This window comes from Lepisosteus oculatus, chromosome 7 (assembly GCF_040954835.1).
Source record: "Lepisosteus oculatus isolate fLepOcu1 chromosome 7, fLepOcu1.hap2, whole genome shotgun sequence".
Classification (NCBI taxonomy): Eukaryota; Metazoa; Chordata; class Actinopteri; order Semionotiformes; family Lepisosteidae; genus Lepisosteus; species Lepisosteus oculatus.
The window spans coordinates 38652902-38678864 of record NC_090702.1 but is presented as its reverse complement, the minus strand read 5'-3'; the positions used below and the strand labels follow the sequence as shown (position 1 = coordinate 38678864).

Below are 25963 nucleotides of genomic sequence, written 5' to 3'. Positions count from 1 at the left end.
GAAAACCTTTTCTCAAAAGAATTGTGTACACATTTCAGAATAATATAAACCTAGAATTGAATTTTGTGAACTTACAAGATAAAATGAGGAACACTGATTCTCTAGTTAGTTTATTGTAGTTTAGAAAAGGTGTACTTTATTGACCAGGTCCAGAGTTATCAAAATTTCAAAAACAATCACTGGATGATCATGACTATTTTTTATTGCATTATTGATACATAAAGTATTTGAAGCATTTTTTTTTCCTTTGAGCACAAAATTACTACTTCAGTGCAGTAATATTGGTAATCCATATTTGCTGTGTTTTCGAAGACGTTTAGAAAGAATATAGGTAGAGATTTTATCTACAGTTTAAAGACCTGAATTGTATTCATGATTCACAAGAGAAGTTTTCAATAGTCTTGTAATGTCATTGGTTTTATAGATAAACCTGATGTTAAGTGAACTGTACTGTCAAAAAAGAAAAGGTCATAGTATTACTGCTGTGCTTGTTGTAGCTGGTTGAAAATCCCAAAAATGTTATGTTGGCAGGTATTCAAATAAAAAGTAAAACATGAGCCTGCCCTTTTATTAACACTCCTGAGCCAATTCATTTTTCCCTGTGGTCTTTACCAGCTTTATTTTATCATAAAGCATGTGAACGTACCACATTAAGCTATCCATAACAGTTCACATGGTCATTATGCTTTTAGCATTTAAAAGTTTCATTGTATTGCTTTGCAGGTAGTGGCAAACAAACTGCATTTCGCATGAAAATCAAAGTAGGGTTTGTAAATGCTGTGTGTTATAAGGCTGTGGATCCAGACTGTGCTGATATCATTAGATAGCTATGTCTCAAGCTAGATAGTTTGATCACACAATCAATTAAGATGCATAGGTGGTTGATCCTTTCTACTGTGTAAGTGAGCAATACTTTGTAGGGACATTTAATAGTCACAGTTCTATTTTTCCTTCCTACTTCCTTTTGACAAGGGTGACTAGCCACTAGAGACTCTTACTACTGAATTATAGTGTCTCTTATGATAAATCCACATACATAATATATACAGTACTTACGTAGTTCAGGATCCTGTCAAGCTCTGTTTGTTTGCTGCAAAGCTTTATTTTATGGATTTTTTTTTCTCACATTTCATAGTGTGCAGAATGTTTGTGTGTGTATTGTCTTGCAAACAGTGGGCTCCTTAATTGTCTTGTTACAAAGTGGGTTGGTATTGTATAAATAGTGTGGTGGGAGTAGACCATGAGTGGAATATCAGGATTAAAATGGTACTCTGTACTAGCAGAGAGTTATACTCTGAGTCTCAGAAAGGATAGAAGACTGTCTTGTCTAGTTCTGATATTGAGGTCAGATTAAAAGAAGAGGAGCTTTTTTAAATGCTTTTATCTTATGGCTGCTACTCCTGATAGTGCGAACCTGTTTTCTATAATAGATTTACTACTTTTTTCCTGCATGCTTGTCTTCAATGGAAGCTCATTCGCTAGATTCTCTCTGTACAAACAATGTTAAAAACTGATTTTACACTAATGATTAAACAAAAGAAGCTGTAGATTTAGGAGCCATGCTACATCCTAATCTGTATTTTGCAGTAACATTGGATCCAAGGTATAATGCTTTTACAAAATGACAAAGCACATACCACTGGAATTAAAAGTAAATACATGCTAACAAAACATCAATTTCTGGTAGTTCAGGTGGGTAGCTGCGTCAGCATGCGTAGGCTGCAAAGGAACAAGTAATAGGCTTATTCCATGCTGAAAAAAGAAGAAAGAAAACACAATGTTTCAGCCGTGGAGCCTTCTTCAGGTGTGGAAGAATCATATCATATCATATCATATCAGAAACAAAGCCAGGTTTCTTCAGTAGTGATGTGATGCGATGTAAAGCTTTAGGGACCACACCCATGGAAAGGGAACTGTTGTGCTCCCCTGGAAATTCTGGAAAATTTGACTTATACCCATTTAGCTCTATAAATGTTTGGTGGAGTATACGCCATTGTTAGGGACATCCTGAGTACATTCAGTTAATGATGCAGCTGAGTTTCAAACCTGTGATATCTTGGTTGTATAGCTCAACCTGCACTCTTGGCAGGTTCCTTTATACTCGGAACTACTCCCACCCCCAAAACATACACACACACACAAAACATTACATTTATTTTACTGTTAGTGCTAAACAGCAGAATAATAGCCCTTCGCTGAAGAATAGTATCCTTTTGTTATGAGGCAAAAAATATGAGGCAAAATTCCTCACATCAGAATAATTGATTTGGTATATTGAGCTGGTCTTGGGAATTCAAGACTGCCTTTCTTTAGTTATTTGGTATATATAAAAATAATGCTTGAGAGGAAATACAGTGCAGCAAATGGCATAGTGAGCTGGTATTCTGAAGATTAAGAATTTACTTGCTCTGTGTTTGTTGTTTATAGAGTGCTTTCTTTGAAAGTTATGTAAAGGTACTAATTGGTTACTTATCTTTTAGTTTTTCATAAAATGCTGCTTTATCTCCATATTTAGAGGAACTGTTTAATTGTTTTTTCAACATTTATTATTTATGCATTTTATATATACATTTATAGGATCACTGTTAACATGCTCTGTGTTCTTTTTTTAACTATAGTGTTTTAATAAATATGTTGAGAAAATGAAAATGTGTAGGTTGAGTGGAATATCCGAGGTAATTTTTCATTTTTCACAGCACAGTAATGGAGCTATCCATGGGCCTCTTCTATTTTTTCTGTCTCTTTCCAGGATGTGGAATCAATTTTGACTGAATCATGACTCAATGATGATTCCCTCCTTGTAGGCATTAACATGATAGAACTTAGTACTTGTAGTATTTTACTGTTTTCTTTCTTAATTTGTGAATTATTTATTGTTTTTTGGTAAAGTCACACCCCTTACAGTACTTAAACTGCTGTTACGTAATAATTTCCTCCACCTAAAAGATTCCTAGAGTACCGAGATGACTTCAAATTTATAATATATCATTGCATGTCAAGTTTGTAAGGGAACAGACAACAGTCAGTACTATTTATTATTACTATTAATATAGGCTGTCTGCATTGATAGTAGTTTTCTACTTATTTAAATCACATGTACTACAGGACAAATTAAATATTCTACCTAAAATTAAAAATCAGACATTATTTAACAAGTATACTTTCATCTATTGCAATATTATGTAGTACCATGACACGTATTGAGAAGGCTATTGGTACACAATATGTGTACCAGTACACAAAATGCAAAATGTAATTTATTAAAATCTAGATATGGCTAACAAAATATTTTACACAATGATTTTTTAGATCATATAGCATTTATTGAAACAAAACAAGATTCCCTGTAATATTATGTTGCCCTGGATGACTTTTCATTATAAAAACAGATGTCAGGCAAATTGTTTTCCTTTCCATAGTGTACCTTGGGCTGTTAATCAACTGTGACATTTGCTGCTTTTTCATTTGCTGTACATTTAAAGCATTTTAATTTCAAATATAAATGTCTGTTCTTTCCAGCTGAGCACAATTCTTGAAAACCTATTTCTAACAGGGATGAAAGTCTGAAGCTTAGACTGCAAATCCTGCACTTTATGAAATACAGAATGAACCAAAAGGCAATAAAATGAGCAGTGGGCCAGTGAAACTACTTATTTAATGGCATACTAGAACTGTACTGCATTCAAAATATATTTTTTACTTGGTTAATGGAAAGAACACATGCTATAGGGGAAATATTTTCTAATTTTATAATTCTTCAAAAGCTTCTTTCTGGTTTAGAGAATGGTCATATTTTCTATCATGGCTGGTGTTTGCAATATTATTTTTTACTTTGCTGCACAATTAACATATAACTTGACACTATTAATACTGAAACTGGATTAACCATGCTTGTGCATCAGTATTTTTTTATTTTGCCCCCTGTTCCTCCACCACACTCACGTCACAGCCGGTTTGCTAATTCTGCATACAGTTAATAGTACTGTCTCTATAGCACAAGGTGGTCTGGACTAATGAGCAAGCAGCATTTTGTATTACTACTGTATTTCAGTGTTGAAATGTTGTCATTTTATGACTACAATCACAAGTCACAAAATAGAATTGTAAAATGTTTTACATTGGCCAATCCCAAGAGCTCCAGAAATCCCCCAAGGAAGGACTATCATTGTTAAAATATAAAAGATACAAAGTTTATAGATGTTGCATTTACATTATGCCATTATTACCTTGGCAGACACTTTTATTCCAAGCCATCTATAATGTCATCCAGTCAAGGGTGCATCTAGCATTTGCGTAGAAACCACAGAAAACAATAAGAATAGCATTCATTAATGTGCTATGATGTTGCAAAGTGCTGAGGAGTTTTAGTCCTACTTGACAGAAAGCAGTAATATAAGTTCATAGTAAGTGATGGTTAGTCACAAGCCTCTGGGATAAGGTATACCATGGATAAATTATTGAGTTTTTTTCTGGAAGATAGCAAATGAGCCCACCGTTTTTACTGTGGATGATAGGTTGTTCCACCAGACTTTTTGTTTATTGGTATATTTACCTCAGTGAAAATGATAAATCGTTAATAAAAATGCTCATCATCCTAGCCTTACTCTTCGGCATGTCACAATGATCCTAATTTACTCACTACTTTACACTCATTACTTGAAATTCTGTTTCTATAATTTATGCACCACACATCTTAGTTTTACTAAATGTAATGATTTTGTTTATCCGGGTGTAATCATCATTAGTTTTTTTTTTCCCCCTGAAAAGAAAAATAGCTATCGTTTAATACCACATCACCATCTGCTGGCCTGAAGTGGTATTGTCTGTCATCTAGTGAGAAAAAAAATAAAAATCTATTAAAAATTAAATTGTAATGAATGTCTGTTACAGGAAATAAGTAATATATTTTTGACTGAGTACATATATATTCTGATCACATTTTGCAGCTGTAATCATTTCTTTGTACTGCAAATTGCATTTTCTGAATATTAAAACGAAAATTGAGTTATATTGGTAGAGAGATTTTCAGTTTATCATCTTCACTGTTATTGTTTCAATTAAGCTAATAATTATGTTACTGTAGTTTTTTTTTATACCAAATTATGGTAAATCAGCATTTTTTAATGTTTCTGAATTTTCCATTTTGAGTATCTCTGTTCTTAAATGCATTCAAGCTAAGCAACTTGAGAAGTGTCTAATATTATTTTAGTGCACTGAAACAACATCTTTGGGTTTAATATGAATATTGACAGAAACAACCTCTTTTTGTGAATCATTTGGAGAAAATATATTTTTTTCTATACACTGGAGATTGCACAGAAAAAAACAGCTTTTTTCTGCAAGGTCAATGGTTGACTAGTAGGTAGCTCTTCCCTCTGTACCTGAATTTCTAAACTAATTCCCCAGTATGGTGCCCAGTAGGCAGTGCTGCCCTTCAGATAAACCAATGCCCTGACTTCTTGGCCATGAAAGATCCCATAGCACTATTCTTCAGAGCATGACTGTCAACCTTGGTGTCCTGGCTAGAGTTCTCTATTGTCGTTATTCATTATTATTGTTATCCATCCATTTTCTAACTGCTTCATCCAATTCAGGTTTGCAGGGGGGAGACATAATAATGATAACAACATTTATACATAATAAAATAGTGACTAGTTCAATAGAAAATAATTACAGAAAATGGAAATAATAGCCATCACGTTTTGTGCTGTACATTTGTATACTGTGTACATATATATAATTATATATAAATTGTTTTTTTTTTTACAGCCAGGAATGTATCTACGAATTTATAACCTCCATGCAAAATTACAGGCTTCAGGAACAAAAGAACAAACTTCAAATGAGTGTCATCTGGGATTTCACCTTCATGGAGGAACTTCTTATGGCAGAGGGATTAAAGTCTTACCGGAGGACAGCAGTGACGTACAGGAACTAAAGAAGTAAGTCTTGGTTTGATTCATTATTTTGGGGTTTTTTTTTTCAGTTTTTTTTTTTCAGCAAGGCTACAGTTCTTAGAACATCATTTAATATGCTACATAGGCTTGTTTCTGAAAAACATCAAACTGTAAAATTAAATAATAAGATTTTGTTACTGAAATAATGGATGACTTTTCTGGATGAACTTGAAAAGTGAGATATTTTTATATATACTGAGACAATTTGCAGATTTGTTTTAATCAAAACTTAAAAGACACATTATGTAACCTTGTACAACCTTGTTATTTCACTTTGGGGAAAAAACCTTTTCACCTTGTATTCAAAGTTGTGGTTTTGAATACTATAAAGGATATATATGGTGATGAATCACCAAGAGATAATAGTACATTTGAACATGTTGATCTACATCTATAGAGAAAGCCTGAAGCTACATTTGTGCATTTCTCTTACAGTGCAAGACTGTTGATATAAGACGTTACATAGGCTTTGTTAAATTCATACATTTTTAATTTAATTTGCCACCACTCTGCTTCCCTGCCTCCCTCTGTTTGAAGTTGTTAGATGATGATCAACTCACCTTTACCGCTATGACCAATTAACCATCACTTATGTTCTGAAATGCACACAGGAGTCACAAAATGCTTAAATAAGCCTTGATTAAGGCTACAGTTCTAGCTTTCAGTTACTGGATTGCAAGCTCACGGGCATGCTGTAGGTCACAGAAGCCACTGTTGCAGACAGGCTTGGTTACACTGGTTACAATACAATTCTGCCCAACAGGGGTTGGAGATTTTCCCACATAAACCCAAAGCATGATTCCCTTTTCATCATGAATAATTGAAAACAATTGGCTCATCTTCCATTTTTAGTTTAAAAGAATCAAGCTGTAGATAAATTCTCACTTTATCAACTTTATTTTGTGTTTTTTTCATGGTTCATTTATATTCTGCCTGGAATATCCACATTATGTATGCTTTCTCACCTGCCTGTCTTAATCTAGAGTTGTGAGAAAAGGTTTGTGAATCCTTAGGAATTACATGGATTTCTGCATGAATGGCCACTAAAATGTGATCTGATCTTCATCTAAGTAATTATAATATATAAAGACAGTCTTAATTAACTAACAACACACAAAACATTTTACATTTCCATATTTTTATTATAGCCAGCAGCCTTATCACCCTGTAAGTCACAACTGGCAACCCACTGAAGCTAAGCAGGTGTGAGCCTGGTCAGTACCTGGATGAGAGACCTCCTGGGAAAGCTAAGGTTGCTGCTGGAAGGGGTGTTAGTGGGGCCAGCAGGGGGCGCTCACCCTGTGGCCCATGTGGGTCCTAATGCCCCAGGATAGTGACGGGGACACTATACTGTAAACAGGTGCCGTCCTTCGGATGAGATGTAAAACCGAGGTCCTGACTCTCTGTGGTCATTAAAAATCCCAGGGCGTTTCTCGAAAAGAGTAGGGGTGTAACCCTGGTCCTGGCCAAATTTCCCATTGGCCCTTACCAATCATGGCCTCCTAATAATCCCCATCTATGAATTGGCTTCATTACTGCTCTCCTCCCCACTAATAGCTTATGTGTGGTGAGCGTTCTGGCGCACTATGGCTGCCGTCTCATCATCCATTTGGATGCTGCACATTGGATGTGTTGGAGGGGAGTCCCCATTACCTGAAAAGCACTATACTGTGTAAGCAATAATTATTATTAAACAAATGTTTTAAACAATCAAGATCATTGATGGAAAAAGTATATGAACCCTTATATTTAGTAACTAGTGGAACCTCATTTATTGGCAATAACCTCAACCAAACGCTTTCTGTAGCTGCTGATGAGACCTGCGCAGCGGTTAGGCCCAATCCTCTATACAAAACTGTTTCAGTTCATGTATATTTTTAGGATGTCTTGCTTGAACGGCCTGCTTCAGATCACATCACAGCATTTCAATGGGATTAAGGTTAGGACTCTGACTTGACCATTCTAAAATAAGGAATGTCTTCTGTTTGAACCACTTTGTTGTTGATTTACTTCTGTGTTTTGGATCATTATCATGTTGCATGACCCAACTTATTTTGAGTTTTAGATCACAGACAGACGCCCTGACATTCTGCTGTAGAATTTCCTGATACAACTTGGAATTCATGGTCCCTCAATGATTGCAAGCCAACCAGGCCCTGAGGCAGCAAAGCAGCCCCACACCATTATACTCCCTCAACCATACTTCACAGCTGGGATGAGGTTTTGGTATTGGTGTGCAGTGCTTTTTTCCCATCCAAACATAGCGATGTGCATTTCTGCCAAAGAGTTCTACTTTTGTCTCATCTGTCTACAGAACATTGTTCTAGTAGTGCTGTGGAACATCCAGGTGGTCTTGTGCAAACTTGAGACGTGCAGCAATGTTTTTTTTTGGGAGAGCAGTGGTTTCCTCCGTGGTGTCGTTCCATTAACGCCATTCATGTTCAGGGTTTTTCTGACAAGTTCAAGATATTTCTGCAGGTTTGCTGTTACCCTAGGGTTCTTTTTCATCTCCCTCAGGATTGCATGCTGTGCTCTTGCTAGGAGACGCCCACTCCTAGGGAGTATAGCAATAGTACTGAATTTCCTCCATAGTAGACAGTTTGTCTTACTGTGGATTGATGAACACCCAGGCCTTTAGAAATGCTTTTGTAGTCTTTTCCAGCTTTACGCATCTCTAAAATTCTTCTTCTAAGGTCCTCTGATATATCTTTTGATCGGGGCATGGTTCACATGAAAAGCTCTTTCTTGAGAAGAGCAGACTCTGTCAGTAACCAACTTTTGTGTGCCTTGTTTATAGGGAAGGGCACCTCCAACCCACACCTCCAATCTTTGGAACACCTGACTCCAATTAGCTTTTGACAGAAGTCATTAGCCTAGAGCTTCACATACTTTTTCTAACCTAGACTGTGAATGTTTAAATGATGTGTTCACTACCTACTGTACAAGAAGAAGTACAATTGTTTGTGTGTTATTAGTTTAAGGAGATTGTGTTTCTCTATTATTGTGACTTAGTTGAAGATCAGGACCATATTTATATGAGTAATTAATGCAAAAATCCAGGTCATTCCAACGGGTTCACAAACTTTTTCTTGCAATTCTATCTGATATGAGGAACTTTATTAAAAGCCAGCTGAAAATCTAAATTTACCATGTTTATATGCTCTGCATGTATCCATTACTGTGGTTACTTATTTAAAGAATTCTAACAAGTTCATAAGGCGAGACCTTTTATAAATGCAAGATGACCATTCCATAGGTTCTTTCCATTCCAAGTTATCTTCTTATTCCATTCTAATAATTGCTTCCACAACCTTGCATGTAATAGAAGTAAGACTTTTTTATATATAATTTCTTTGGTCAGTTTTGTTTTGTCTCCTATCTTCAGGATGCATAATATTAGATCGTAAATTCTTCTGTTCATAGCTACCACCTCTTGCTCTTGTCTTTCTAGTTCATGTGCTTTCATTCTTTAGAAAACATTTGATTAAAAAGTAAGTACATGTTTTGGTGGGAACATATTACACAGTATGGGAGAGAGATCTGTTAATTATGTGCTTCAACAAAAGTAGATTTTTTTACCTTTGTGATGTATTAATTTCTTTTTTGAAAAAAATAGCTGCATCTTCTTTGTTGCTCCTCTCAGGGCACTAGAATCTGCTAATCCTGAGGACACCATGGATGATTTAACATTATTAAATGCGTGTTGTACTTCAGGTGAGCTTTCAAATGTGATTCTCTATGTTGCTGTTCTGATGACAGTGATGGCAGTGCTGGACATATCTTTTGAAATTCCTTTCCAGTATCCAAGGTGCTAATGTTTTATAGGTCCCAATTTAGTGGACCATAGTGTGAAATTAAATAACAGGTTTAAGATATGTTGTTTTAAATAACTGGTAGAAATCACAGGAGGTCTAAGTAGTCTTGAATGAAGAGGAGAATGACTGGATGGGGCCACACAGTGGTGCAGTAGTTAACATTGCTGCCTGGCAGTGCTGAGGTCTTGGGTTCAATTTTGGACAAAGTGCTACCGGCGTAAAGTTTGTATGTTCTCCCTGTGTTCTTGTGGATTTTCTCTGAGTACTCCAGTTATCCAACTCCATTGGGCCCCTGAGCAAGGCCCTTAACCCCAACTACTCCAGGGGCACCGTATAAATGGCTGACCCTGCGCTCTGACCCCAAGCTTCTCTCTCCCTGTCTGTGTGTCTCATGGAGAGCAAGCTGGGGTATGCAAGAAGACAAATTCCTAAAGCAAGAAATTGTATATGGCTAATAAAGTGATCTTCTTCTTCCTTCCACAGTGTAAAAACTTACTGGTAGGTTAATTGGCTTTAGGGAAAATTGGCTCCATAGTGTGTGGGTGTGGCCGTCTGGTTTTGTGTCTGTCTGCCTTGTGATGGACTGACGTCTCATCCAGGGTGTACCCTGCCTTGTGTCCGTTGCTTTCTGTATAGGCTCTGGCTCCCCTGTGACTCTCACTTGGAATATTACAGTTAAAAAAAGGATGGATAAAAGATGTATGTACAAGTAGAAGTGGAGAGAAACTTCTATTTTTATGTAATTTCTTTTTTTTGTTGTTTAAGCCATTGAGAACTCATTAAATGCTGAGTTATCACCTTATCAGGAAGACCCTTTAACAGGTATGGAATACTACAAAACGTTCATAGCATAATAAATATATGTAATACAACACAACTGAAATACAGTTGAGAGAAGCAGAAGAGATATAAGAACATTTCCCAAAAAATGGGAAGCCTTTGCCATTTGGATTTAATTAAATTCATGATGATTTGATAAAGAAAACAAACATTATTGAAGATAATTTATAAGTCCCTCATATTCTGTGTTGTATAGTAAAACCTTCCTGTTCAGACAGCTAACAAAACCATTGACACTTCTAGAATTAGTTAAATAGTAAAAACTTACATGTTGGCATTCTTGTCTTCCAGAATGCAAAAGTGAATAATTTTCTTTATACATTGTTTACATTGATTAGTTTATTTTTTATCTTTATATGTGGGTTTGCAGTACTCACCTGTCATCACACAGTGAAGTCGGACCTGCTCAGCAATGTAAAGAATTCCACGCCTCCACAGAAGTTCCATATCAAGGCCAAGCTTAAATCCTATCAACCAGACAAGCTCTATCAGTCTGTAAAACTTTACTGTCCCAAATGCAAAAGAGTGTAAGTTCAAATGTGTTCTAAATATTTTAACAGTCTGGAAAACTTTTTATTTTACTTAGATGGGGATATAAAACAGTAATTGCGTAATATTGATTTGTTTACAGTTATGTCCACATGACATGTCCAATGGAACTCCAGATACCACACTAATTGAGACCATGTATAAGTACATGGTTAACATTAACCTCCCAAAACTCAATCTGCTCAAAAATCAAAGTAAAACAAATTGTGATCAATTAAATCAACATGGGCATGGCTTGAATCAAGACAGCTGCAGAGGCAAAATTTCTGATAAGACTTAACAGAAATGACATTATATATAGGTGTTTCACTTCTTTTTTGATCAATTATGAGACAGTTATCCTGTGTTTATTATCATATTAATGAACTAACTTTCTTAGTAGGGATTTAGAATGATGTCATTTAATCTTTGATACATCCAGTAGTCATTGCCCAGTTTTCTTGAGAAGACTGAGCAAAGGGTCAACCTTTAATTTTGTCCCTGAGGTGCAAAGCCTTTAAGTCATGCATCTGGAACTCATCAAGTCAGGATGGATAAGGAGATCTTTTATTTATTTTTTTAAAAGAACTTAGCAAGATATTTAAACCATTTTATTCATTAATTTTAATTGAGGGGTGAGTTGTTTTTTAGTCCATGTATCATACCTTTTATTTCAGGAAACTCATAATTTTCAAACATTTAAAACATTTTACCTGCAAACAGTATTACCTTACTATTCACTGAAACAGATGTGCTATGGGGTTTTTGATGTATGTTTTATTTTAAAATGGGATTTAAACCTCCTCTGTAAGTAATGTTGGCTAGCCAGTTTTGATTGAGACTGCATTGGTGTTTCATGACTGTTTCAGACAGGAGATTCCAGATGATGAAACTATTGGGAGTCTGTTTCAAGAGGCTTTAAATCTACCAGTCCTCTCCAGTGATTCATGGTATGAGACATTTCTGTGGGAATCCAGCACCGATGTGGGAAGAAAAGTGGCAGTTCACTTTGTTAATGTACTTGGGAGTGAAGAACATTTATTAACCTTGGTACAAGGTGAGGAAAACAAGGTTTCAGATAACAATGGGGAAGCTTCCATATGTTTTTATCCCATGGTGGTTATTTTTTCACAAACATGATTTCTGTGTATTGCGGGAGAAAAAGCATGCTTCAGAAAAATACAGACAAGTCTCATTTCATTAATAATGATGAAAAACACAGAAAATCCATATCCATTTTCACATTAAAACTCACAGTTTGTGTAAACATGTCTTGCAAGGGAGAATATTTGACTGTTGTCTGAAACACATCCCTATAATCCTAAGTCTCTGTTGGTATGTTGTAATACCAAGTTGGACAGTTTCATTATTATAACCCTGACAGTTATTTATTTGTCAATAATTAAGTGGTGAGATTAGTTAAATATCATTCACTGCAAATAAATTAGAGCCTAAACCTTCAAAGAAGAAAGCCTTGAATGTATACATCTTGAATGTATGTTTTCAGTAACTAATTGTAGGCATGTAAATTAAATAGACCTTTCAAAAGCAATTTTGTCTACAACAACAAATCATTTAACAAAGAGACACAATGGTTTTACAAATCACAGCTTTATTACAAGAAGATATCCAAAGGGAACATTTGGGCATTGTAAGACCCAATCATCTACATGCAGTAGTTAGTGCTCTTTGCACTGAAGCAGCGAATACTCAAATCCATGAATGCACAGTGATTAATGGTGAAGACACCCTTATTGATTACTTACTGATGTATTGATTACTTATTATATTGTTAGGAGCAACTCTAGAAGAAGTCTGTAGACTTTCAACAAAATTTGAAAGCATCATTCCGATAAAATTCTCTGAAGATCAAATGACTTTGCTGGATCTTTCTGCTCCATTTCTCATCCAAGGAAAAAAGTGGTCCTATGGGTATGTAATTAATTTTGATAATCCTCTCAGGAATATAATGGAAGCCAATTGTCTTATCATAAATGTAGGTTTAATATTATTTATAAATCATCTTTGCAGCTTCATTAAAACGTAATCCATTGTGTAGTGTAACTATATGCTTTATAGAATGATTAATGAAGCTTCATTAATGCTTCCTTATCTAGAGAATTATTTTGTAGATTGTTTTTACATTATTTGTGTGTTAAAAATAAGTTAAACAAGTAATTTATGGTTTTATAGGTATCTGTAATTAAAAGTAATTTGGAATCCTATCAGTTTTATTCACGTATTATGCATGTAACAGGTGTCTGATCTATAACATGTTTGTAGAAAGTAATTTTTGTTATTATTTGTAGTTATTTTCTTAAAGTACATTTAAAACATATCAGAAAAATAATTTAAGACTACAGAGTTTTACAGAGTTATAAAGTTAAGCAATTTCTATAATGTAAGTATCAATGTAGACAATACAATACAATAAATGGAATGCAATACAAGTGAAATAATGCATTAGCACTGATATGGGATTGCAGAAATATGGAGCTCTATGGCATTATAATAACAAAAGGCATTAATCAATTGAACAAGTAATGGGTTTATTCCATGCTGAAAAGAGAAGAGAAAAAATACAACATTTCGGCTGTGAAGCCTTCTTCGGGTGTGAAGACCACACCTGAAGAAGGCTTCACAGCCAAAACTTTGTGTTTTCTCTCTTCTCTTTTCAGCATGGAATAAACCTATTACTTGTTCCTTTGCAGACTACGGATGCTGACACAGCTACCCACCTGAACTACTATAAATAAATTGAGCTGCTTTTTCCAGTGAGGAGTTTCAAAATTTCCAGAATCAAAACTTTTAAATGAAAATGGCTTAAATTAATTAATGTAGTGATATGCACGTGATTCCTGTTGTTTTATGAAAGCCTAGTCCATTGTTTGCTGAGATATAAAGTAAATTTGGAACCTTTTCGACTGAATACATGTACTGTATATTGTATGCGACACTAAATAAAATAAAAAAAGGCACTTTTAAAATGTGCTTTATCTTAATGTATTTTAGGTGCAAACACTGTTCCTGTGTCAAGAATATAGGCTTGTATTTAGAGCAGGAGATGGTATGGGAGCCTGAGAATACTGCAGAAGGTACAGTACAATTTCAAATTAAAATGATAGCTATAAACCTGCTATTTACTGTACCGGTACCTACATTTTCTAACTTAATAATATACAGTAAAACAACATCAAAACAATTCCCTAATCTTCATCTTTACACTTTTCTAACAAGCTGGAACAGTTTGAACTGTGATGGTTGCAACCATGTGACTAGTTCATTGTCAAATTGCCAGGATTTTGGAGAACATAACGTTTAAGTTGCATCATCATGGCGATTGGGTTGTATTGTCATGAGCAGGTGTAGTGCGAGTCCTCATGTGGCATGTCCCTCAATGGTTGATCACTCTGGTCCCGTCAGTTGATTTATGGCAGGTGAGGGGGTTTGAGTCCAGACATGCCTCTCCCTTGAATACTCCCCGCAGACTTAGTGGTATCGATTTAGCGACTTCATTAATGGTGGTGTCAGGATAGGCCCAATTTGTTGTTGTCTAGTTTGTGTGTTGAACAGCCAGGATATCCTGCTTAGCAGAGTCACATCTTTGCAACATTTCTAAGAATCTAATTCAAAATGAGTTCTACAATTTCATTTTCAGTCCAAGGCAAGAGAAAAATTATTATAATATTTACAAACGCTTAATTCTAATCATAGCCATAGCCTTTATTCTTTAACAGTTATTCTTTGGCTTGCACTTATATTGATAAGAGGTTTCTGGAGTTGTGCATAGTTCGAGTTAGAGCATTTTCTCTGTATAGCTTACTTTGAAATTGTTCATTTGAAATGTGGGGGAAGAGGAGCTATGCAAATCTTCTCAAGACTTCTTGCAACTTCACTGTAAATTCCAGTGGTTGCAGTAATTTTAAAGTCAGTGGCTCATATGGTCCTGCAGTAGCTAATGGCAATAAATAGGAAATGCCAGATGAGCTACATGCCTCCTCTAGTTTCTTATGTTCATTGGGGTTACTGCTGAACTTAATGTAATACTTAATTATCAGGCAACAGAATTACAGTTAAAGATGTAATTTGGAGAATTAAGAGTTAGGGGAGTCAGGGAATGCATATGTTTTATAAACGTTTCAGATTGCGTTTAGGCAAATTTACATAAAGACATTATTTTTGCATAACTCCTGTCACATGCCCATTATAGTCAGTACTGCAGTCTACTCTGGCTGCAAAAGAACTTTTCTGTCCTCTTCTGCCTTTTTTTTACACTTGCGGGTGTCTATTTTCAAATGTCCTATACAGTATATGCAGGATAAGTGGAGTGTAAAAATACAAAAATTAATTCCTTAATGCAATGTCGATATTACACTTTCATACCATCCCACTATCATTCCCCCATGGCCCGCTCCTCCCAAAATGTCAATGGTTGCCTTTATCCTTTTATGCCACTAGGTTCATTCCTGTGGCTTAATTGGATGGACAGGTAGATGAGGTCATAGGCTAAGGTGTCAAACCATGTTTTGCTTATGTTTACTTTCTGAGAAAACTTTCAAAACTCATTTCAAAGATGGATTACACTGAATTTTCTGTTGAGGTCAAGAAGTACTAAGATCTCTATGACTCTAGCAGTCCTTGACAAAAAAGATATGGTCTGGATTATCATTTCATCTGCTATCAGTGCACAGTGCGAGAATCAAATTTAATACATTGTGTGATGGCAAAATAATGGAATGAAATTTTTAACCATTAAATATTATCATCTGTTGCACATATGTACATATGAATTTGTTGTTTGGTTATATACAGTATTGCTGGTGTTCATTCTATAAACTTGACGTTGGGAAGCTCCTTTTACTGGGCAAAAGGCGATGGAATAGGATGCACTTTAGAAATAGAACTAGTTTAGAGTCAGGCATGTGGCATTTGAGCTGATCAGTCTTATTGTTGATTAAAGCACACTATTGGGATATAGGGGCATGATTAGGCTTAGAGTATGTTTAGGAGTACTTTATTGACCACATATTTCCTTTTTACTGTATGTGGACGATAAAGTGCTCCTAAACATACTAAAAACACTCATGCTGATGTATTACATGAAATTAAATAAATCCTGATATGTATTGTGGGGTCACGGGAGATGGACACCATCTTGGGCATGGTCAGGCTCCCATTCTTACCTTTCACTCCCCTTTTTAAGCTGTTTTGGGTTCCTTTTCTTCATCTTTACATGCACTCTCCTCCGGGAGTGGTGATCACACTGGCCCCCTCATCGGGGTAACAGGATACATGACTCCACATTCCGTTATTTCTGGGCCCTTTGCCTTCAGAGTCTCAGGTTCACCAAGTTCATCCTGTTGTCCTTACTGCTTGGAGCCTCCTGCTCCTACTCCATTAGGCCACTGTCTCATACACAACCAGTGCCTCGGACTCCCAGGTCCGCCTCCAGCCCTGACGTCCTCTCTTGACATCACCAGGTTGCATTACACAGTCACACACTACCGACATCCCCGAGTCTCTTCTGCACTACACACCATGCCGAGACCCAACGCACTATCCCTCTCTAACACACACTCACAACCTCTCTGGCGCCTCACTCTCACGCCCCTAGGTTGTGAACTTACAGCTCCCAGCGCACCTCACATCGTGCCCAGCCACCACTGCACTATCTCCCAGATGGTGTAGCTAGATAAACCGTGCTTGCTTCCCCAATGCCAATGTATTGCCAGAATGAGGGTCCCTCTACCACATAGCCCACTCTGGTCCACACAAACTAACTCACAACTCACTCATACAGTGGACACCGACAGCCCAGCTCTCACACCCTAGTAGGATGCTGCCCCTTTAAATCTTTCGGTGATCTCAAAGCTCCGTTTCTTCTATCTGTCTCCTCCCAGACTGACATTCTCACTCTTTTCCTCGCAGGCTATTCCTCTCCACAATCTCCTCTGGGAGTGTCGTTCTTTTTCACCCCCTCACGGGGTTACTACAGCAGCTAGTCAGCCTTTGTTCACTCATACACTGCGGCGGCACACTCTTCTAACATCGCCCTGTCTATTAGCATCTCACATCCGCTACTGTCATGCTTCGGCCCCGCTCTCTCACAGCGGAGCCTCCGCATTCGTCCTCTCGCAACTGCCTCTTTTTCCCTTCAGGAAGTATTCAGCCTAATTTTAAACCACTCCACGTTGCATACAAAGTAGTTTCCATTTTAAGGTGGGAGTAAGATGGACAATAATAAAAGTGTAATACAAAGTGCTTAAATTATATGTAAGGGATATTGCTCAGGTACATTTGGGCAATGGCTAAGGTTTGGGATTAGCCCTGAATAGTATATATTTTGGGAATAAAAGGGATGAGATTGCCTTAATTAAAGCCTGCCTTTAGCTAAAAGTTTTGTAACCCTAAACTCACCTAATCTTGCACCATAATGAAAACTTTACCCAACACTGATGTTTTGTTTGACTAACCAGATTAGTAACTATAATTCAATCTTTAAACAGAAGGCCAACCAAAACTAAATTAACTGTTGTTAATATTAATATAACACTGACCAAGATGAAATAGAGGAATGTTTTCAGAACTCTTAACTATTTCTAAAATATAATCATCTGCATTTTCCCTATACTTTTCTCTTTTCCATGAAGTGGGTGCTATTTAAGGACTTTGACATTTTTCCCAAGGCAAGATGAACAGATGGTGTTGCCTGTTGTTAACAGTTATTAAATTAATTGTTTTAAACTGCACCTTTCAGTTTGAGAAATACAGTATACATGTTAGGAGTTCTAAATATAAAGTTCATGGCTTTGAAAATGTAGAAAATGGTGCTATTATTAAATTGATATTTCTTTTTTAAAAACAGTTTTAGGAGTCGAGCTGTTGCAGTATGTTTTTCTAATGAAGTTTGAGTTGGATGATGGAACTGCTTCATTGGATGCAATTCTTTGGGAAGATGCTGTGAGTAAAACATTTTTTAGGCATTTTTATAGGGGACTGTAGAAACTGAATCGACTTTCACAGACAGAGCAAAATAATTAATCATATTGACTGGAAGTGGCAAACGAAAAAACATTCTTTTTAATTTCAGATTTACTCTAATGATCTCAGTCAGTTTGTAAAAATTCACACACTGAATTAGAAATAGAAATAATAAATTATATATGCAAATTTAAACTTTTTGTTTACCCAGGGCAAGTGTTGGATTCTGTGAAATCAATGTTCTTCTCAAAATCCTTCACCCTCACAGTTCTATAACCGCCTTATCTCAGACAGTTAACCTGTAATGGTCAAAAACATTCAGCCTTAAAATTATTCTTGTTAATCTTACACCAAAGATGTGTGACATTTAAGAGAGTGCTCTAGCACCACCTCTTAAACTACATAATCCACAAAGAGAGAGTGTTTGTAAAGTAAAAAAAAAGTCACAGTCATGTAGGAAACACAATATTTTCTTTGTGATTTTATAGGTCATAGGAAAAGTTGTGAAAAACTTTTCATGACTGTCGGTGACCCAAGGGGCTTCAAAAGTCAGTTTATTAAAGTGTTTACAATTTAACTAAATTCAGGTGATGCAAATTGATCTGTTTGTCCATAGCCTCTTCATCCTCTAGAGGCTTGCGGCTAGCCAGAGCCTGGGTGGGATACCATTCATGTACATTCATCTTTTATAGACCTGGTTTATAGACCTTTTATAGACCTACTGGCTTGTAGGATTAGAATTTTCAGAGCATGTGCATGGTAGGTTTAATTACTTTGAATAAAATACTTATAAAAAACTAGGATTTTTAGATATACCAAAAAACAAATGGCTGTGGGTGAAATATGTAAACTGTTTGGCATTGATGTTGTGCCGTTTTGGGTAGACTCACTGTCACCAAGTAGGCAACTACACAAGACTGTCCAGTAAGACATTGATGATCTGGATTCCATAACAGTTGGTATTCCAAATGTTTTGCATAAAAGGTGAAAATTTGCTTTTTATACAAAATATGGTTTTATTAAATATAAGATAAGTGGTTTATCCAATCATGAATTCTGTTACGTACTATTTATGACTGGTTTCTTATTTTTAAAGGAAAAGTTTTTTCAGATGCTTCCAGTTGAAGTAATGGTAAACAGAGCTATGCAAGAGAAAATGCAGATGACAATGGCTACACTTTGCCCACCAGGAAAACATTTTGGTAAGTAGTCTTTCCTATTTGTGGACTTATATGATTAACAGCTTTAAAATGTATAGGTAGTGTTTTCTGTTTAAAAGCAATTAAAATGAAATTAACTAATGAAATGAATTAAATTTCAGTGGATGCACTTTTCCTTTCTGGATATCCATCATTCAATTACAAAAGGGCAGAGGTACCATCTTTATATTTGAGGCTGCAGTGAGGGTTATGAAATTCTTAAGCCACATACAGATGATGTCAAATAAAGAAGATTTGTCAAATGAAGTGTGCCGAGCATATTTCTGTATGAAATCAGGTGATCAGAATAAATAACTATATAGTATATATGTATTGTATTAGGATGTATATATAAAAATTAATGAATGGGAGACCCTTCAGAATGATCTAATTCTTAATAAGTATATTCTCAATGATCTGGAATTTCAACAGTTTATATTTGTTTTCTAAGCAAAGACCTCAAGCTTTTATAGTTAGAGAAGGACTCCAAATGTCACAGTTTCTTAAAAGACATCAGTAAGCAGATTTTTTTTCACTAAAATGAGATGTCTTGAAACTTGTCCTTTATGACTAAAACCAACACGTGATTTTTCTTGATAGTTCCTTAGTAATATTGGTCAGATCTTGTTTTCCCTGTAGCAGATTTACATGGATTTTTGTCACTAAGTGTAGCTATTTTTTGTTTCTGTCATTTCCTGTTAATCCAATAATACATTCATAACACACTTTCCTTTTCATTTTACTGAGTAAGGTCATCAGACTTAATTTATCTATAATTTATCTTGTTGCTTTTATAAGTTTTAATACATTTCTTAATACACTCCCAGAAAAAAAAACATGCACTGTAGACCTGTTAGAAAAGATTAGTTTCATCACTTATTTAATCTACAAAACCATTCAGAAAGTGCTCTTCTGACCTATTGTGTCCATTTTTACAGTGCGTTTCCAGTGAATAAATTATACTAAAGGCTGTACAAGCAAGATTTGAGACTTGAACTTGAGGAATGAAACTGCACTGATAAATGTTTCAGGAAAATAAAGATAATGAAGTAAATGTATTATAACAGTATATGCTTCCTTTTTTCTTGTAGATGAACTCCCTTGGTTGGAGTTTTGTATCGGTACATACACCACTGATGAAAACGAAGACCGCAGTGTGTATTATCAGATATTTGACACTATGGTTGCAGAGAAGCTGTAGGACTCTCGTAGCATATTGCTAGAGATGATATACCGGACTGTTGGCCATTTTAATACTATTTTCAATGAGATTTTATATGGAATCAGTGTTTTGCAAGAAATGCCATATTTTACAAGAATGTTTTTTTATATATATTGTGATACTTTGAAATTCTGTATTTATCTTCCCGGAATAAAATGCAAAATAAATGTGAAGCACTTTTTTAATGTAAAAAGGCATGGATATGTACAATGTTTGTTATTTCTAAGTTACGTGCACAGTGTAATACAAACTTAAACAGTAAACTATGGCTATTTTAACCCTTCATCACTCTGACCCATTATTAGTAACCAAGAAAGAATCTCAGTTCCTTCCCATTAGTCAAGTAGCTAATGATGTCTTAAGTACTTTATTTGGCATAAGCACAAAATTTACTAAATCTGTTCCTACACAGGTCAAAGGCAGTTCTATCCTGTTGCCATGCCTGTCATTTTCTGCCGCTGGTATCTCCAGCTGAAGATTTTAAGAGCAGCTGGGTTGTACCTTGGTAATGGAAGTCATTTAGAAATGATTGATTTTTATAATGGGATTATAGGCATTGTACAATGAGTGTGCATTTGAGCAAGGGATCATTAACCACAGCTGTAATCTGAATTTAGACCTATTTTGCCACCTAGTGGTTTGCTCTGTACAAATCACCCAATAATGCAAAAAATAGTAAAAAAAAGACATGCTGCATATCCTACAAAGACAGCAAATACTATACATAATATTATACTGTTTTAAAATTATTATTATGGCCTTCCATCTGAATAGAGGTTTCAATTATACATTTATTTTTTCCCATTCCTGATTCCATTGACATGAGTTATCTTATCTTTTTCAACAGGAGATTCAATATTTACTGGCAAACTGCCAAGGTAGATCAAATTCAGTTTCACAAACTACCTACAGGCTAGATTATACAGACTGCAGAGTAGGCATTACATTAATCTTATTGGATAGATTTGTACAACTTCCAAAGTCTCTTTTGTTCCGTCACATGTTTTCAGTTTTTGCATTTTCCTTCAATAAGTTCAAAACTGAATTCACCAAACACTGTTTTTACACCAATGTATCATAGGCAATTTTTGACACATTATGATTCATGTAAAGGTACCTTGCAAAAAAGAAAGCTCTAACAGGTGGTTTTTCATATTAGAAATCTGAATGTATTCATCTGAAAGCATGAACCTGCTTGTTCATTTTGTTTTCATCACATTTTCCTGTGCAGGTAGTTCGATTGCCTTGTTGTTTTTTTAAATTAAATTAAAGAACTTGAGAGAGGTTAAAGCAAGTTAAGGTGTTTCATTTTTTCTTGTTCACATTGGATTTTATCATGCTGTACTTATTTAAAACAACAATTTACTCTTGGTTGCTAACATATCATTGCAACAACTGTTATTTCATCACTTGAAAGTCTAATGGTGCAGTTTATTATTATGGTTGTAGTTAATTTCCTGAGGAATGCAAATTGATATTCCACGTTAAAAGAATAATGTTCTGTAATGTTTGGTAGTGTAAGTATACTGTATTTGATAGTTGTTATAGCACATGATAAAAGTGGCAGACACAGCCATGTCAGTACTGACAAATCAATATTTACATTTCAGAGAAATTGTACTAGATGATTGTTCAAGAAGGTTGCATCTTCGCCACGATAGCTGAAATCACCTACAGCACATTTGATTAAATCCAAATTAGCTTGGGGTGCAAAGATGTGAAACACAACATGTAGAAAGGTTGTTGGATCATGAAAGCTCCCCTACTATTCTTGCTAAGGACACAATAAATAATTTTGTAAGTACTGATAATTTTATTAGGTTTACCTTATGTTGTGGAAACTGCCACTGTCATGATGTAATCTTCTACATGTTTTAAGTGCAACAGCATAAAACCAGCTCTAGAAAATTAAATTTTGCTTTAAGCCTTTCATTTTTAATTTCTAATTTGGTAGTATGTGACTGTAAAATAATTTTCTTACTATTTACTGTAAATCAGTAGCCTACTATTTTATTCTATTACTACTTGGTATCCTTGTACTTATTCCATATGTCCTTTTTTTTGTTCCAGAACTTTTACTGACTGGGTGACAAATTTGTCCATTTCATAAAATGACAACTGTGCTGTTATTGTATTTATACTAATGGTGCATATTTTTCATGAAAGAAATGACAGAGACCTCCTTTTACAGCTGTTTAAACAGTTGAATGTAAATAATTGTACATATACAGTATAATTAACATGATATAATGTTAAATAATACATCTTCATTCTATCTCAAGGGTCGTTTTGGAAGGAGTCGCAACTGATTAATCATGATTGGTGTAATTAAATTACTTGATTTTTTTTTCTTATTAGGAATTAATGTTGAATATAACAGTATGAAACTGATCCTTATTGATTTTACTTGTAAAAGCTGAATACTGTAAAGTAACTAAGCTACATAGTAACTTCATGATGTACTTTACATCAGAAATCCTTTCTTTTTTTTTTCTTTACAAAGGGAGAAATTTGACTTGGATTATGATCGATTTAAAATATTCTAACATTGTCAAGATAAACAGAATTACTTTATTTCATTTTTATATGAAGAAAATTCCACCAACTGATAATATTTCATCTTCCTGATTAAGCACTAAATTTAAATAAAATCAAATCTATCTGTTATTATTGTAGTAGTGACAGTGAATAACTACACCCATTGGCAACAAGAAAGATTTAATTCATTTTACTGTCAAGCCTGACCTGTATAATCTTTGTCAATTAGTCTAGGGACTTTCATTGCCAAATTGTCAGAATTGTGCGTAAACATGACAGCCGTTGTTTTCAAGACTGCATTTTTTCTTTTATCCTGTTTTCTTCTGCGTCAACATTAATGCTATCAGAAGTGTTTTGAACAGATTAACATTGATTTCAGATACTTTTTGCATATAATGAGTGATGAGGTGCCAACCACAATAAATACAGAATTATCATAAAGCAATTGGGATATAAGGGGCATGAAAGTCATGTAACTAGCCTTTTGTGACACATCAGCTAATTTTTAATATTTGCTGCAAGGATTTTAAATAAACATATGAAAGATTACAAAAGAGAGAGGTCTTGAGCCCATCTAGCTTGTTTGGTAGCTAATAGGATCTCATCCAGCTGCTTCTTAAAAGCATCAGCTTTGACAATATAGCTTGTTCCAAATTCACACTACCATTGACGTAATATGGTGATTCCTGCTCTGTTCCTAATATGCTTCCCATTGTAAAAATAATTTTAAAAAATGCATAACATCCAGTTAGAAACTAATGTCAAAAAGAAAACTAGTGTATATATCTGACTGGTCTCAAGTTAACCATTTACTATACAATACATATGTTGTCTGTCTCTATAAAACAGTGAATTTTTGGAAGGTAGAACACAAACTAGGTATCACCCTTATGAAAGCACTTAAGCAAGGGGTTTGTCTGTCTGTTACGGATGAAACGCAATTAGACTTGCCTCCACTTTAAGGTTTTATTGCATGAAAGCACTGTCTTATTATTAATCACAGTGATGTGTAGTTCTGTGTTCTCTAACCTTTCTGCTGCCAACAGGGGAGGATTCTTAATGCTGCTCTGTTAGCACTTCATCACTTCATTGGGCAGCTGTGAGTGACATATGCAAGCAGGGGGCAACATTCTCTTGCTTTTAAGATCTGAAAGCTCTCGGTAGCTTTTTAGGAAGGTTATTTTTGAAGTGCATCAGAAATGTAATTGATTGAAGCTTCACACTGCTGCAGTTCACAACAAGAGATGACATGGCAAATTAGACTGCTGCCGTTTGACTTTCTCATATTATTTGAATGCAATTCAATACAGATAAACTGTCAGTGATAAAGCTTTTATTTTATTTTTTATTAAATCTTTGCTTTTAAAATCCTCACTTAGATAGCTGACAAAATGTATAGCCTTTATGAAAAATTTCTTTTTAAATACTGTATATAGTTTGATGAGCCGCATGCCTTGGCTGCAAAAGAGCAAGTAAGCTTTAATTCCATGCTAAAATTATAAAGAAACATTTCTGCTGTTAAGCCTTCTTCAAGTGTGTGACACCTAATGAAGACTCCACATTTAAATATATGCAGTATTTTCATTTTTGTTATGATAGACCTGATAAGTAACATTTATGAATTATGAAAAAACAATCGAAGAGGGTTTATATAATAGATAAGTTTTTCTAACACATAAAAGAATCAATTTGAAAAGCTTTCTTTACTAGTAGGTAAATATGCTGTATAATATTTTGAGAATAAAAATGAGTACCTTTAATTTTCCAAAATATTTTAAAACCTATCCTTCATGCTTTTCATTTATTTTTAATCGGTCCAAGTGTTAATTATGAGTTGGACATTGATTGTATATTTGTAACTATGTAGATGCACTGCATATATATATAGTATTTAACCTACATACTGTATGTACAGTTACAAAGAAATGAATGGTGTCAGTGGGTCTAGGTCTAGGAGCTGTATAGGGACTAGGAATCCAATCTTCAAATTGAGGGAGACTGTGCTCCAAGCAGATGAAGCTTTTCCAAGAACCAGGTTGGCATTGAAGTTTTCCTAAATTTTTGAAAATCATGTTAGAAAAATAGAAGTCATATTGGCTCAAATAGTGGAGACAATCATTCTGAGGACAGATTGTGATCATTTGTCCACACAGTACAGGTTTAGATCTGGGTGATGTGGGACTGAAATGTGTGATATCTTGACTGTGACTGAATTTGCAAAAGCTATGATTTATTTGCCAAATAGGACCAATTTCTGGATTTTCTGTCTAAATTCCCATTTAATTTAATTTCACATCTTAAGGTACTGATGCATTAACATATTATGAATAAAACATTAAATAAAGAACATAAAAACATATAGGCACAACAGGTATAAAATGTGCACTACCTGCTGTGACATATGAATAAGGGAGATCATGGGGTGCATTTTTACATGGGCAAGCAATTAGTTTTGTTTTCCATCATGTTTTATTTTGTTGTAGAAGTAAATCATATTTTGTGAAAGTCAAAGATAGGGTAATAAATATTCAAAACTAGTTGGTGCAGAATGATCCTTTTATAGGAGGGAATTCAACATCATTGAGCATTTAATGGATCATCAAAGCTGAATAACAGTTAAATCCTTAGTAAGGTATTTTTGCAAGCAGCTTTTCTGCATTAAGTACTGTATTGACTTTTTCTTAACTGAAGTAATTTTGGAGTGAATATTTGTTGCGAAAAACTGAGGATTTCTGTTTTAGGAAAGACAATTTTGACAATGTGAACTATATTAATACTGTATTTTGTATTTTGATTTCTCCATGCTTACAGATGTTAATTCAGCTAAACCAGTGGTTCTCAAACTTTATGGACCAAGTACCACCCCTGATCAAACCAAAGCAT

General features: G+C 35.0%; 1 protein-coding gene across 2 annotated transcripts in view; it reads left to right on the top strand.

The window, feature by feature from the left end:
• pot1 (protection of telomeres 1 homolog) overlaps positions 1-21846 on the top strand; it is a 130503-nt gene extending 108657 nt beyond the window's left edge. The window contains exons 11-20 of one of the 2 annotated variants that reach the window (XM_015352473.2): positions 5770-5942; positions 9601-9671; positions 10538-10594; positions 10983-11139; positions 12010-12197; positions 12937-13072; positions 14153-14235; positions 18006-18100; positions 19218-19323; positions 20412-21846. In XM_015352473.2, coding sequence (XP_015207959.2) covers positions 5770-5942; positions 9601-9671; positions 10538-10594; positions 10983-11139; positions 12010-12197; positions 12937-13072; positions 14153-14235; positions 18006-18100; positions 19218-19323; positions 20412-20521 — 1176 coding nt within the window. In that variant the 3' untranslated portion in view covers positions 20522-21846. The remainder of the gene's footprint in view (positions 1-5769; positions 5943-9600; positions 9672-10537; positions 10595-10982; positions 11140-12009; positions 12198-12936; positions 13073-14152; positions 14236-18005; positions 18101-19217; positions 19324-20411) is intronic. The other variant, XM_015352476.2, reaches the window with a different exon arrangement.
• Positions 21847-25963: the final 4117 nt, after the last annotated feature.